The following is a 16,583-nucleotide window of genomic DNA, read 5'->3' as shown; positions in this document are numbered from 1 at the left end:
TATTTTATTTTATTTTATTTTATTTTATTTTATTTATTTAATATACCGCCCCATCCCCGAAGGGCTCTGGGCGGTGTACAACATAAAACCATAAAACCATCATAATATAGCTTCTATAAATACAATTAAAAACAGCAGTTACTTCCTAAGATAGGCATCTCACAAAAGACCTTATTTAACTTAAACTTAACTTAATCCTCCTAAAAAGGAGGGGGGAGACAATGGGTCTCGATGATATTGAGAACCCATGGAATAGAGGGGGCACACTCAGCGGCTGGCTTCTCCAAAGGCCCGGTGGAACAACTCAGTCTTACAGGCCCTGCGGAAATCGCCAAGGTCCCGCAGGGCCCGGACACCTGGAGGGAGAGTGTTCTACCAGGCAGGGGCCAGAGCCGTAAAGGCCCTGGCCCGAGTGGAGGCCAGCCGCATCATTGAGGGGCCAGGGATCTCCAGTAGGTTGGCCTCTTTAGTGTGGATACTTCCCACAGCAACGGATGGGGGGAGATCAGGTGGAATAAAACACATTAAAAATATACAGGGGTCTCAGAGTGAATTAAAATTATTTGTCCCACTGCATCAGGTGTCTGTCTCTTTTTTGCTAAAGCACCTACAAACTATCTGGAAAGATGAAATGTAGCTCAAATCTGAAAAGGAGATTAATGTGTAAGAATCTCCATGGAAATGAGAGACTAGAAAATGATGAGGCAAATTATTATGCTACTGCATCTGAAATTTACTGTTCAAATTCTGCAAAACACAGAGAGACCTTGAAGCACATTGGAATTTGATGCATTTAGATTTAGGGTCAAGAGACACTGTGTAAATGTTACCTCATAGCAAACGGAACAGACCAAAGTTAAGCTATAATAGATTTTGAGTAAAATGAGTAATTCTGCCTTGTGAGGGGTTTTGTTTTTTTTAAAGCTGAGAACATAAGCATAAATGCTGAAGCTGGGAATCCAATTGCTTGTTTGGGCTTAGGTTGGGGGGTCAGGGAACTTGCAATGTTAGCCAGAAATTTAGATTAAATTTAAGCTTAGATTTACACTTACAGATGACATGCCTTGTTTGCTGGTACATCTGTCTGTATAAATATATTTCAGATTGCAATGAATGGTTTTATGTTAACAGTGCATCAGCAAGAGACTCAGATGTTTGCATAGTCTTCTGCCCCTCAGTTTACTCAAAGGAAGGTGTAGTGAAGTGGATCTCAAAAGATGTGTACTTGTCAAGTTGATCTCTGTAACAAGGGTGAGCTCTATGTAAGTCAATGCGATGATTATAGTAATGGCCTCATAAAGGATTTCACCAAAGGTTTTTTATTAGGGTAATTAGGTGATTTTGTGATAACACAGAGCCCAAGCTACTTATCTGTATAGGATATGTGTTGCTAAAGGGCCACCATTATTGTAAAACTGGCCCTCAAGTGACTATGTGCAGGAGAGACACTCGGGTTCCCCACTTCTTCTTCTTCTTTTTCCCCCTTCTCCTTTGTTTGGTCTGAATGAACTTTTTGTTTATGATATGTATTGTTATGCCAATAAAGGTTGTTGATGCTGACTCAGGTTATAATCTGGAAAACAGGAGAAAGCCATTTACTGCAAATGCAAATATCTTGGAAACAAGCAGAGAAAGAGTCAGTGTTCAGGCCTATGAATAAACCTGTTACAAGACAGCTTTTCCTTCTGAGTGAAACGACTGTTAGAGTTACAGCTGAGCACCTGAACTTGTAAATATCCTTAATGGAATCTAGAAACTTGTGAGGGAAATTAGAGGAAAGGCATTAAAAGGGGAAAGCCAGGGATGGGGAGAAGTCCTGTTCATTTAGAATGAATTAGGATAGGGATGGATGGATGGAAAATAGGCCTCTCAGACATTCCAGCCTCTTCTCACCCTGAATGTATATGCTCCTGAGGAGAACTCGTCTGAGGAGGAGAGGCCTACAGTCGACTATGCTTTTGCCTCCAGCACCATGAACAGCTCCTTTCTATTTTAACAGCATAGGCTCCTAGAAGCTTGCTTTCACTAGCCAAGGTGCACAACTGTGGCAGGGAGAAAAAATTATACTATATGTCCATGTGTTATTTAACAGAAAATATCCTGGTGTAGGAAAAAAAATAACACATGAAACATACTGAGTCTGCCAAGTACAGTACTGTCTACTCAGACTGCCGGCAGAACTCCAGGGTGTCAAACAGAGGTCTTTCAGGTCTCCTAATACCCGATTTTTGTGGGTTATTGTCAGGAGGCACTTTTCCTCATCTGTGCTCTGCCTTGGAATGTTAACCCATCTGCAGCCATTTTTACTTCTTATTTCTTTGACACCAGCCTCCCATCATCTTTTTCAACAGGATCAGCCTACATGCTGGTTGGTTAACAACTCTAGTGTTGCTTTTATAAGCATACTGATGCCTTCATCAGTTCCTTACTTTGACCTGATCCTTCATAAACCTGTTTGTCTCTTTTACATCCCATATGGTCTGCTTCTGGCCAGTAGTTTCTTAGGTGTTCCATTTACCCAGTTACACTGCTATGTTCTGGCTTCCCACTGACAATTCCATCTGTGTAGTTTCCCTTCTCTAAGCAGGTGTGCACTGAGCACAAGACAGTTTGTATTTTCCCAGTCCAGCCCTGTGAGTAAATGTGGACTCAGAAGTTTTCAATACCTATCAGCCTGCCTAATGGGGGAGAGACTGTTACCATCAATGGCTGAGCTGTTGTCATCTGTTCTTTACTTTTCTTCCCACCCTTAAAAGTATAAAAGGAAATGCCCTGGAAGGAAGTGGAAGCCAGTGTAGTGTATTAGTTAGCGTGTCAGACTAGACTCTGGAAGACACAGGTTCTGGCACCAACTCTGCCATGCAGGCTTCCTTGGCTATTTTACATAGTTTGGAGAGGATAAAAGGGAGAAGGGTCTGTCTGTCTGTCTGTCTGTCTGTCGGTTGGTCGGTTGGTCGGTCGGTCGGTCGATCTGTTTATTTATATTTGACTTTTAATTTATATAATATATATGCCCCACCTTCCTCCACCTTCCTCCTCCAAAGGGGCTTACATCATTCTCTTTCACAAAGACTTTCCAGGTAGATAGAATCCACAATAAAAATTATGTTACAGATTAGCAAAAGTGTCCTGATCATTGTTGATTTGTGCACACTCAACCAGAGCACACGCCTATGGGAAAGCTGTTTTGGTCCAAAATGTCTGGTACATCATTATGACACAGCAGTGGGACAGACACAGCAATGGGAAAAGCTGTGCTGCATTCGATGTTTGCATGAAATCTACCCACCTCCTGGTAAGATGTTCACAGAAAACTGAAGATGAAGGCAGGGTTTCACTTAACTTGTAACTGATTTCATCAAGATCTTCCGTATAGGCACACATTTCCTCCTTCTACAAGTTCTGAACTACAGAACTACAAGTTCTGGTGAGGTGGTTCTTGGGGTAACTCAGGTAGAACTAAGGGTGTAGGGTTGATGGTCTGGTGGCGGTGGAGAGGGATTGTGCATGGGGCCAATGGTCACTGGAGCGCCCTCTAGTGTTGAGGCTTGGCAACTTCACTATGGCTTGGCCTGCTCATGCACAGTCCCAACGTGTGCCTGCACAGAAGGCCTTGATGAACACAGTTACAGGTAGGTGAAACCCTGTCTTTTAATTATTCATACTTGTTTTGTATAATATGTACACATTAAATACTTATTTTGATGATAAAGCATTCGGATTAGCTTGACCCTAGTCTGATACTTGTAACCACTATTAAGTAAATAAATAAAGGGAACTGCCCCCTTGAAGGAAAGACGGAAAGCAGTAAGGGTCTGCTAGGGAGAGACTGTTCCATCAAGGGCAGAGCTTTTATTGTGTACTCTTGTCTATTCTCCACCTTGTGGTTTAGTCAGGTAGATTTGATGTTAGAGAATATGATGATTTTCTAGCTTTTATTAGGTGTTCCCTTCTTTCTTTTTTGTTGTTGTTGTCATTATAAGCTCTATTATTATTAAGTCTGCACTAAGTGGAGAAAAGGGAGTGAAAAGCACCAAAAATAAAAACATGAATAACCCCTTTTTTCATATTCACAGGTGGATAGCAGTGATCTTGACATGAATGAGTGTATTCATGGAAGGTGTTTGCTACAAAGTTTAATTAAGTCAAAAGTGTGCCTTGTTTACAAAAATATAGGGAAACATTGCTTATGGTGGATATGTTCACCTTCCTGTGGATAGCTGGTTTAAACAATCTGCATTCTTTGCTATGCCATTTGCTAAAATTCAGTGTATATTGCTGGGACTGTAATATTTCAAGGTTTATTTCAAATGCACATTCTTCAGAACGTCCAGAGCTACAGTACTAGGGCTTTCCAAGAACAGTAACAAGATTGCAGTAGAAGAGAGACTTTCAAATATTAAATATCAAAGTAAAATTTCTGTCGTGACACTTGCAACTTGATTATTGTAAACATTGTCGAGTGGTGCGTTCAGAATAAAATGCAAATCTTTCCTGGCTTGGTCAGGCATGGAAATGTACAAAGCGGCATTTGAGAAACTGGCCCCCTGAAATCAAATCTCCATTTTGTTTTGGCATTAACCTTCTGTCTTTTGATCAGAAGCAGCAAAGAAATTGAATTGTCAGAGAAGGTTTTTTCCTCTCCCCCCTCCCCCCCAGTACAGTTTGATCTTTTCTACATACTTCTTTTCGACGTGGGTGTAATTCCAAGCCTTTTCAAGAGAGAACTGGCGTGTGGACTTGTTCATTGTGAAATGGAGTGCTCAGCTGCAGCAGTTTTAACCCAAATTGTCTATTAAGCTGTTACAGGGAGCCTGCTGGGAGAGACCATTTTCCCCCTTTGCACCTGCTCTTTTCAATGCACCAGTCTTCTTTCCACTTTTGTGACAAAAAGCATGCATCAGGCATGCCACATGTATGACCCCCTTGTGATTACATTTTGAGGTGTATTTCCAAGTCACTATTTTGAAATGTGGGGAGGATAGGAGTAGGAGTCCAGAGAACATGAAAGATTTGCACAAGTCATCTCCTCTTGTTTCCCTACTAGTAAATCACCCTGAGGTGCCTGTTCTCATCTTGTTTTGATGTAGCACAATTAAAAAAACACACAAATGAGGATAGAGTATCTATATGGTTGGAAGTGTCAGGAAAAGACTTCCTGGACATTGTTTCCTGGATTTCTGTAAAGCAGTTGATAGGGTTCCCCATGATGTTCTGATAGGTAAACTGGAGAACTGCAGATTGGGCTCTAGAATTGTTAGGTGAATAAGGAACTGGTCATAGAGTCTCACCCAAAGTGTAGTTGTCTGTGGCATTTCATCTGACTGGAGGAAGGGAGTGCCAAAGGGCTTGATTTTGGGCATGACACTGTTCAGTTTTTTTTATAAATGATCTGAATGAGGAGATGGAGGGATTAAATTTGCAGATGGTACCAAATTGGAAGGAGTAGCCAACACCTTGGAAGACCAAGATAGAATTCAGCAAGAACTGAACATCCAAAAAGTGTGCAGATGTGAACAAAATGCAATTTAACAAGGATAAGTGAAAAATTCTACACTGGGAAACAAAAATGAGAAACACACATACCGGATGTGGGATATACTTCTAGATAGCAGTGTGTGTGGACAAAGTCTTTGGGCATGAGTAGATTGTAAGCTAATTGTGAGCAGTCAGTGTGATGTAGTGGCAAAAAAAGCTAATAGAATATTGGGGTGCATCTGTCCAGGGCCCAGTGCCGGTCAATATTTTTTTATCAATGACTTGTATGATGGAACTGAGGGCATTATAATCATCTTTTCAGATGACCCCAAATTAGGAGGTGTAGCTAATACCCTTGAGGACAGCGTCAGATTTCAAAATGACCTGAACAGATTAGAGAGCTGGGCCAAAACTAACAAAAAGAAATTTCAACAGAGATAACTGTACACTTAGGCAGGAAATATGAAATGCAGAGATATAGGATGGGTGACACCTGACTCAACAACAGTACATGTGAAAGGGATCCGGAAGTCTTAGCAGACCACAAATTGAACATAAATCAACAGTATGATGTGGCAGCCAAGAAAGCCAATGTGATTTTTGACTGCATCAATATGAGTATAGTGTCTCCTAGCTTAGGGGACTAGGTATGTTTAATTTGGAGAAAAGAAGGGGTTGAGGGGTGACATGATATCCATGTTTAAATATTTGAAGGGATGTCATGTTGAAGATGGACCAAGCTTGTTTTCTGCTGCTCCAGAGACTAGGACAAGGAGTAATGGATTCCATGTGCAGGAAATGAGATTACTGAACATTGGAAGAACTTCCTGACCATAAGGGCTGTTCAGTAGTGGAATACACTGCCTTGGAGTGTAGTGGAGTCTCCTTCCTTGGAGGTTTTCAAACAGAGGCTGGATGGCCATCTGACAGGAGTGCTTTGCTTGTATGTTCCTTCATTGCAGAGGGCTGGACTGGATGGCCCTTGTGTCTCTTTATGATTCTATGAGAGAACTGTGACTAGCTCAAGGTTACCCAGCAGTAGTGTAGGAGTGTGGAAACAAATCTGGTTCATCAGATAAGACTCCACCACTCATGTGGAGGAGCAGGGAATCAAACCCAGTTTTCCAGATTAGAGCCCACCTGCTCTCAACCACTACACCAAGTTGACTTTGGGTCATAAAAACACCAGAAGTCATCTGCCCAGGGTCAGTCTAATGCAGTACTCTTTTTCAAATATTATAATCATTCATACAAGGAGCCTACCATTGGCACATAGATCTTCCTGATATGTGCAGTTGTCATTTTTGTGAAGCAGAGTGATGTGTATGTTTACTATGCACATGTAGCTTTGGTGTACACAGATCTATCACTAGATTATTCATTTTTTGCATTCTTATGGAAAATACACATGATGCTGTTCACACAACATGGTGCCTGCAAGTATCAGGAGGATCATGAATAGTGCACAGTTGGTAGGCTCCTGGAACATATGTTTGCAATATGTGAAAAGGTCTCAGACACATTGTGTGAAGAAGTACTTTCTTTTGTCACTTGTGGGTCTGGTAGCTGTGTTTTAGTTTTACGGAAAGGAAGAAAACATTCTCATCTATTCCTATTATATTTGGATTGATTGTTCTCCATGTAATATTTCTGTCATTTCAATGGGACAACCTACAGTGGAACTGTCTTCGCACATCTATAACACATTTCTTTTAAGGGTCCCACAGTCCATAAAATCCACACCCTTTTGGTGCAACCCTGTAGCAAGGAACACTCAGTGGTACAAGATGTCCTCAGTTTTAATGATCATGTGTGCCATAATGATGAACAATTGTGCAACATGGTGTCAGGTTTTGATGGTGCCTGTTTGCAAACTTGAGGGTAATTATACGCAGTTGTCTAATAGCTTATCCTTTCTGATGTTGTGCTGACATGTTTTTAAGCAACATTTGATGATTGCAGATAGTTAATGGTACAGATTCCTGGCTCATTAGCAAACTTATGCCTTTGCTTTGTCTGATTGCCGCAGGTGGAAACAATAGGTGATGCGTACTGCGTGGCAGCCGGTCTCCACCGGCAGAATCTGAATCACGCAAAGCCCATTGCCCTGATGGCCCTGAAGATGATGGAGCTGTCAGAGGAGGTGCTCACACCAGACGGAAGACCTATTCAGGTAACCTTCTCGGCTTCATATTCCCAGCAGGCTAACCAAACGTGTGTGCTGTACACATCAATCCTTTTATCAGGAGGGCACAGTCCTCCATAGCTAGAGTGCATGCTTTTGCCATAGTAGTGCCAACTTTGTGGAATCATCTGGCAGAGGAGGTATGTCGAGCCCCATCTCTCCTTGTTTTGAAGACCATTTGAGGCTGTTCCTTTTCAGACGACCCCTTTTAAAGCAAGGATGTTCCACAGAGTTGCTGTTTGATGTACTGGAACATCTTGAAAATTCTAAGCAGTCAGTTTGTTTTCAGATTGTATGCTAGTTGGTTGTGTTTTCAGGGATTTTTTTACTTAGTGAATTGCTTTAAAGATGATGATAAAAAGGCACTGAAATTTTGAAATAGGTATTTTAGTTTTATTGTATTTTATTGTACTGTATATTTAATTTATATACCACCCTCCCCTGAAAAGCTCAGGGCCTTTATTAAATGTTTCAGTGCTAGAATGTATATACAGGGGATAGGTTTGGAAAAGCAAGATAATTTGGGGGAATAAAGGGGTTAATTACCTGGTCCAACAAGCAGAGTCCAGTGACCAGCACTAAACTCCAGTAGAGGAAGAAAGGCAACGTGTTGGGGACAGCCAGACAAATAGATATTTAGGAAAATACTGAATCCTGGGTGCTGGTTGAGGGGGCTAGGTATTGGAGAAATTGCCCCTCAAGTTATGCTAAGTGACTCTGATCTCCCAGGAAAAAGGAGGCTTTCACCTTCCAAAGGGAAAACAAGAGAGGGACACTTAAGCTGCATGGCAGATAGTTAAAATTAATAGCTGAGTGCTTGGCTTAATGTTTTTAGCCTAGGAGTGCCCAGAGATAGGGGGAAACTGACTCAATCACAGCTTCTAGAGAATGCCGACTGTAAATAAAGAGTTTAGTCAGAAATTTGAAAAATAAGATTAGTATTTCTGGCAGGAACTCTTAATGAAATTCTTGTTAACATATCCTTTGTTTCACTGAGGCTTGTGAGCCAGGGTTGGAGTTGGGAACTGCTTGTAGGCAGAAAGTGACTGTCTTTAGGAAGGGAAGAGGCAAGTTATTTTGAAGTCTGATGTTGGCAAGAGCAAGTCTAGGAAAGTTTTACTGTCCTCATGGGTGACACTGAGCTAATGCAGAGGATGGCATCCATCTATGGCTACCAATCTTGATCCTCCTTGATCTCAGATTGCTAATGCCTTAGCAGACCAGGTGCTCAGGAGCAGCAGCAGCAGAAGGCCATTGCTTTCACATCCTGCATGTGAGCTCCCAAAGGCACCTGGTGGGCCACTGCGAGTAGCAGAATGCTGGACTAGATGGACTCTGGTCTGATCCAGCAGGCTAGTTCTTATGTTCTTATGTTCTTATGTTCATCTTGGCACTGCATTAATAGCCCACCCTGCAAAGTTGGCAGGATGGATAGGAGCACACACTTCGAAAGCAGACATCCCCTAACATGGGTCTGCCTGGTAACACTCTTCCTGTTGGAGAGCACCTGTGCAAAGGCAGCAGTACTGGCTACAGTGGCAGCCTTTGCAAGGACTGCTGGGAAGTGTAGTCTTCTCCCCTCCAGGAGGAGCTCAAATCTTGGGCCTCTTGGATGGCCAAGGACTTACACTTCCCAACAGCCCTCACCTTTTCCAGTTCATCATCGGGAACATATAGATACCTCTATGTCAGGGGTAGGGAACCTTTAACACTCAAAGAGCCATTTGGACCCATTTTCCACGGGAAAAGAAAACACTTGGAGCCGCAAATAATTTTTTACATTTAAAATAAAGATAACACTATATATATTGGTTTTTTTTACCTTTTACTCCGCTCATTCTGAGAAGCGCATGGATGCGCCCGCCCGCAAGGATGAAGACGGTGGCTCAGCCTCACCGGCTGCTGGGAAAGCACCCGCCCCGCTCCAATGGGGTGGGTGAGAGGGGAAGCCCGCGGCATGGCCCAGCCAACCATGGGCAGTTGGTGCGCCCGCCCTGCTGCCTGCAGGGCGGGCAAGGATGGGGTCGGCGGCTCGGCTCGTGGAGCCACAGTGCAAGGGCAGAAAAGCCGCATGCGGCTCTCGAGCCGCAGGTTCCCTACCCCTGCTCTATGTTTTGTTAAAGTGTTGGGGCTGAAGATAAATATACAAAGGAAAGCAAGAACTGAGCTGTATTTTCTACTGGAATATTCTAGCAGAAATACAGCTCAGTTCTTGCTTTCCTTTATGATTTTGTTCACTCCTTGCTTTTCTTTACGATTGTGTTATGTAACGATTTTATGCATTATTTATGCAGCTTTAAAGGAACCGACGTTGGGTGCCAACTTTACCGGTTGCCTCCAGCATTTCTCTCTGTTGATTTTTTATTTGTTTTATATCTCCATGGCAGCCAATAGTCTAGGTAAACAAAAGTAATCATCATTACTATAATGGAGCACACGGTTTTTTTTTTCAGCAGTAAGTTCATTACTGACCAAGGCTAACTAGGAGAATCAGACTCACCTCCTGTTTTTCCAAATGTTCTCAGTGTTCCCAGTTGCTAATCATGGTGATGTTTTGTGCTTCTCTCAGTGAATAAGAAGACCTCATTGAACAGCAGGAGCTGGCTATCATGATGTACCATGAGGCATAATAAACTGCAGATCATTAGAGTTTAAATTCATTAATGAGCTTACAGTGCACACAGTCATATTACTGTCCAGCTACCCCCTACCCTTTTTAGTTTGAGTTACGCTTAATTTGATAAAATGGACATAATTGCACGATCTGGGCATTAATGGTGTCAAATTCTCCAGGACGATAACTAGACATCTTCACTAGAAATCTAAACCCCAAGAAACACTGAAATGGGATAGGAATAGACTTACAGTAGTGGTTTTCACTGATTTGATTGCTGAAGCATCCCGCTTTGTCTGATGTGAAAATCCTGCATGTTGCAGAGACTTCTGAGGAATGTTCTGCTGGGCGTAGCTTTCCTGTACACTTAAACCTAGTCCACTCTTCAGTTGCCAGAAGAGATCTGTGCTGAATTCTAGTTTAGGGTTGACTGGCCTCCACCAAGGGCAGGGGATCCTTGCTCCAGAGACCTTCTCCTGGTACTGATCTGCTGACTGGCAGGGGATGTGTGTGTGTGTGTGTGTGTGTCTGTGTGTCTGTGTCTGTGTGTGTGTGTGTGTCTGTGTGTGTGTGTGTGTGTACATGCTGTCAAGTAACAGATGACGTATAGTGGCCCCGTAGGGTTTTCAAGGCAAGAGACATTCAGAGGTGGTTTGCCATTGCCTGCTCTGCTTGGGCTGAGAGCAGAGGTGGGATCTAGCAGGTTCTCACAGGTTCCCGAGAGTAGGTTACTAATTATTTGTGTGTGCCGAGAGGGGGTTACTGATTGGTGATTTTGCCACATGATTTTTGCCTTAGTTATGCTTCTCCTCTCAGCAGTAGCGTGCAGAACTTGAAGCAGTCTAGCAGGAGGTGCACTGGTGTGCGTGGCAGCCTGCACCTGCATGCATTTGTTTCCTGCCCAAGGACCGGCGCAGCAGCTGCATCCTTGCCACAGCCCCGCCTAGGAATGCCTGGCCATGCCTCTGTCGTGCCCCGCCCAGCCCCATTGGCGCTACGCCACAGTTTGAATCCCACCATCATGGGCACCTGTTACTAAAATTTTTGGATCCCACCACTGGCTGAGAGGGTTCTGAGAGAACTGTGGCTGGCCCAAGGTCACCCAGAAGGCTTCATGTGGAGGAGTGGAGACTCACACCTGGTTCTCAAGATTCAAGACTCTCACTCTTCACCACTACGCCATGCCGACTTCAATGCAAGGGACTTACCAGCTGCAAAAAGAAGCCCAGGCTTGTGTTGTTGGCAATGTGGCTCTGTCACTTTCCTTTCATTAGGTCCTTGGGACACGCTGTGAAAAAGAAGAGCTTTTATGCCCTGTTTTTTCCTTATCATTATGGGGTCTCAAAGTGACTTACAATTGCTTTCCCTTCCTCTCCCCACAACAAAAACCTTGTGTAGGGAGGGCTGAGAGAGTTCTAAGGGAAATGTGACTGGCACAAGGTTACTTAGCAAGCTTCATGTGGAGGATGGGGAAATAAGCCCAGTTAATCCAATTAGAATCCACCGCTGCTTGGGGAGGTTGTCACTTTGGTGGGGTTGGTTTTTTTTTGACAAAGTCTAGGTGTCAAATTATTCCATACTTTTAGTATGGTAAGTCTGATATAGTGACTCCTAAGATCCTTGTGAACTTTAACTTTATCACATCATAAATAGGCATGCCAACCAAATTTCAAGTCATGTCCTTCTAAATCCAGTAATCTTCCATTTCTTAATGCAATCCATTCTTTCTTCCAAACTAAAGAACAGGCAGCAGACTACAAATCTGGTAGGGCTAGACCCCCCCCCCCCTTCTTTCATATCTTGGAGTAATTTATACTTAATTCAAGGTCTTTTCCCTTGCCAGATAACATTTGATATATCCTTTTTGCCATTGTTTGAATAGTGTAATTTAACAGAGTCGGTATTGTTTGAAACAAAAATAACATTCTTGGCAAAATGTTCATCTTAATCGCTGAAATTCTTCCCAGGAGTGATAACTGCAATTTACTCCATTTTGCCAAGTTCTCTTTAACTTCATTCCACGTTTTAAGATAATTGTTTTGAAGTAGCCTGCAATTTGTATTTAATAGCACCATACCAAGGGACTTCACCTTTTCTCAATTTTACATTCTGTTTTACTCATCAGCTCTATTTGGTCTTGTAGGGTCATATCTTTAGTTATAACCTTCCTCTTCTGTTTATTAACTTCAATCCTTACCGAAGCACCAAACTCTCGCAGTCTAGTCATTAACAGTTCGGATCCCTTTACAGGATTTTCTAAAATTAGCACCAAGTCATCAGCAAATTTTTTCAATTTAGTTTTTATACCTTCAATCCTCTCAACCACTCTTATAACTCTATTTAAAACAGTGGTTCTCAACCTTCCTAATGCCGCGACCCTTTAATACAGTTCCACATGTTGTGGTGACCCCCAACCCTAATATTTATCCATTTTACAGATGGAGAACATTGATTCAGAGAGTCTTAAGAGACCCCTGTGAAAGGGTTGTTCGACCCCCAAAGGGGTCGTGACCCACAGGTTGAGAACCACTGAATTAAAACTTCCTGCACAAGTGTAAACAAGAAAGGAGACAGTGGGCAACCCTTATTCCCTTCTGTATCTCGCAGGATTTCGTTAAATCTCCATTATATTGATGAGCATGCTGCTTGTTAACAGCACACCCTTTCTAACCTTCCCAGTTTATCATTTGAGGTTTGTTTTTGAGAGTTCTTGTCTTGCCAGAGATGTTGATTTAGGGGTGGGTAGCGTGGTGGCCACGTTTGTGGATGATACCAAATTATGCAGGGTGTTGAGAACCGCAAAGGATTGTGAAGAGCTCTAAGCGGACCTTGATAAATTAGGTGAGTGGGCTAAGAAATGGCAAATGCAGTTCAATGTAGCAAAATGTAAAGTGATTCACATAGGGGTAAAAAATTCAAACTTCACATACACGCTACAGGGGTCAGTGCTATCAGTCACAGACCAGGAAAGGGATTTGGGCGTCTTAGTTGATAGTTCCATGGGAATGTCAACTCAGTGCATGGCAGCTGTGAAAAAGGCAAACTCTATGCTGGGGATAATTAGAAAAGGAATTGATAATAAAACTGCAAAGATTGTTATGCCCTGATATAAAGCCGTGGAGCGATCGCATTTGGAGTACTGTGTTCAGTTCTGGTCGCCACATCTCAAAAAGGATATTGAAGAGATAGAAAAAGTGCAGAGGAGGGCAACGAGGATGATTGAGAGACTGGAGCACCTTCCTTATGAGGAGAGGCTGCAGCGTTTGAGACTCTTTAGTTTGGAGAGGAGACGTCTGAGGGGGGATATGATTGAAGTCTATAAAATTATGCATGGGGTAGAAAATGTTGACGGAGAGAAATTTTTCTCTCTTTCTCACAATACTAGAACCAGGGGGCATACATTGAAAATGCTGGGGGGAAGAATTCGAACTAATAAAAGGAAACACTTCTTCACACAACATGTGATTGGTGTTTGGAATATGCTGCCACAGGAGGTGGTGATGGCCACTAACCTGGATAGCTTTTAAAAGGGCTTGACCAGATTTATGGAGGAGAAGTCGATCTATGGCTACCAATCTTGATCCTCCTTGATCTGAGATTGCAAATGCCTTAACAGACCAGGTGCTCAGGAGCAGCAGCAGCAGAAGGCCATTGCTTTCACCTCCTGCATGTGAGCTCCCAAAGGCACCTGGTGGGCCACTGTGAGTATCAGGGTGCTGGACTAGATGGACTCTGGTCTGATCCAGCAGGCTCTTTCTTATGTTCTTATGATTTGAATCTTGACTTTAGAGAGGGCTTTTTTTGCTCTCAAAAGTTATTCTAGATTATTATTTGCATGTTCTTGGCATGCAAAGGTGTCACTAATGGGTATGAAGAGGGGTATATGGAGGCACAGAGGGAAAGCAAATGCCAATTTGCAAGAGGTTGCTAAAATCAACTCTGCAATTATGCTGATTCATTGCCTTGGCTGTTGAAAGCCATGGGGGAAGGAATGGAACAGTTCAAAACCTGCTTCAAAATATACTCCTTCCTAGTGAGGAAACTCACATTGCTTATGACATTCTGAATGCTGAGCAGAGGCGTATTGGGGGGAAATGGCTTTCGGGGACAACACCTGCTCTGGGGACACACACCCCGCGCCCCCCCGCACTTGGGGTCGGTGCTCAGCGGCAGCTTGGATGGGCACTGCAGCAGCACGTCAGGTTGTGGGATGGCCTGCTGCTGTGGCACCTGTCCAAGACTCCCCCGGCTCCCTTCAGGCCACCTGTCCTCCACAGGCCCTGGGGAGGGCAGAAGCCAGCCTGCAGGGAGGCGGAGGGGGCAGGGCACCGTGGTAGATACCCAGCCAGGGAAGAGGCCTCCTGGCCACACTGCTGGGCCTGGCTTTGGGTGCCAGAGTGATCCCCCAGTGGGGAAGAGGCCTCCTGGCATTGTGGCTGGCCTGGGCTTGGGTGCTGGCAAGTGGCACCCTGGCTTGCGGGGAGCCACCAAGCACCAGCCGGGTTGCCACGCCATGGGAGAGGCTGGTGCTCTCCTATGGCCCTTCCATGAGACCGAAAGGCATGCACCTGGGGACATGAGTTACCCCATGTCCCTATGGGCGGTACGCCACTGATGCTGCGTCTTTCAGGGACTGAAAACCAATAAGAATAGGGTGGTACAGACAAAGTCCCATTATGCACAGTGTGTGTGCTGGGGCGAACATCTGTTGCAGCAAGATTTCTTGTACAGATGTATTTCCCTTATTTTTGATTTCCATGAGCCTTGTTTTCGATTTCCATTCTCCCCACACTAAATGACACCGCTTCTAGTGTGACTTTAATTTTCTTCACCACCAAAGCATGGGGATTTGCCAGTGCGCACAGCTTTGCCCTGGACATCTTCCCTCCACACACTACCAGTCTACTACCTTTGTCCCTCCCACTCCGTTACATTCCCAATCACGACTCTCTCCTTTCCCCCTCCCTGTGGGCAAACAGCAGGCAAAAAATATTTTCAGATACGTTATTACTTCAATATTTATTCTATATTATATTGCGATATTGATATATCAATATATCCATCTAATCAAAGAATCACTGCAATATTTCTGTCTTTTACACCATTTGAAAACCTCCAAATGGCAGATCTGCCATTTCCTTCGCAGTCTTACTTCCAGGGCCTCTGCAGTTAACAACAGGCTGGAGAGGAGGGATGTCTGTAGAATGAGATACGAATGGTGGACTAACCATTTACTAACAAGCCTCTCTCTCTCTCCTTCCACAGTGGCAGGAAGTATGTGTTTGAGTATGGGGGGCGGAGAATATCAGTTCTAGGACATGGTCCCCTTCTTCAGCAGCATTTGGTCCAGGGAATTGCTCTGCCTCTTTCATTTGGCAGGGGGGGGGGGATATTTGTGGAAAGGGGCTACAATATCGATATAACTACAATAGCAACAATATCAATATAACAGTAATTTTGAAAGTTTTAACAAAGCCAGCAATCTTGCAGCTATCAGGTGTGGTGAGATCTGTGCCTTTAAGAGTGAGTTGATGGGCAGAATTAAGAAAACCAGGAAAAGCAAACCCAGGAAAGTTAAGAGAACCAAGAAAAGCAGACCCAGGCAAACTGCACAGTAAGCAGTGGGAAGCCTTCTCATGTGTAAACAAATAAACTCTAGGAGACCATACTACAACCCCACTGTGCAGGTTAGAACCCTGAGGAAAGTGTTCCATGCATAATTGGCCAAAAGTGGCTTACGAATCAGATCATTGGTCTATTTCTTTTCTTTTCCCTTTTGAAAAAGTATACCTCTCCTTTCTACATTGTGTCCAAGCCTCTTTACAAAATACAGCAAAACTGAATAATAGAAACATCAGTCTTAAAACAGAGTATCTGTAACAGGTGCTAACTGTATATCCAGGGCAAGAGAGTAAATTCCAGAAACCCTGTTTTAAATGGACCCTTTGTTTCTCTGTGTTCATGAACCATGGACTTATCTTGTAGTGCTGAGGTGGTAAGAGTCTAAGTTCTTGCTCATGTGCCAGGGAGCGGTGGTGTTTCCTATGTGTCTACCCCGCTATCCATGGCTGGTAAGTTGGGGTGAAAAGTATTGAATTCTCACTGCTTGTGAGCAGTACCTGTGCATGTGTTGAGGTATTGGTTGGAGGAGGGAAGAAAGGCATCATGGTGTAGACTGATCTCATTAGATCTCAGAGTCAGTATTTGTGTTCATTCGAATATAATTCTAAATGGTTAATACAGGTGTAAGTCAATATTTGCCTGCTTTCTTTACTTAACAGAACTATTTTTCCTACTCTTTACTTG

The 16,583-nt window shown here is 43.4% G+C and overlaps 1 protein-coding gene across 1 annotated transcript in view; it reads left to right on the top strand.

Moving 5' to 3' along the window:
* GUCY1A2 (guanylate cyclase 1 soluble subunit alpha 2) overlaps positions 1–16,583 on the top strand; it is a 201,113-nt gene that overhangs the window by 116,861 nt on the left and 67,669 nt on the right. The window contains exon 6 of the mRNA XM_048494034.1: positions 7,508–7,651. Within this exon, the coding sequence (XP_048349991.1) occupies positions 7,508–7,651 (144 nt within the window). The remainder of the gene's footprint in view (positions 1–7,507; positions 7,652–16,583) is intronic.

This window comes from Sphaerodactylus townsendi, linkage group LG04 (assembly GCF_021028975.2).
Source record: "Sphaerodactylus townsendi isolate TG3544 linkage group LG04, MPM_Stown_v2.3, whole genome shotgun sequence".
In the NCBI taxonomy this organism is placed as follows: Eukaryota; Metazoa; Chordata; class Lepidosauria; order Squamata; family Sphaerodactylidae; genus Sphaerodactylus; species Sphaerodactylus townsendi.
This window is presented reverse-complemented; position numbering and strand designations above follow the sequence as displayed.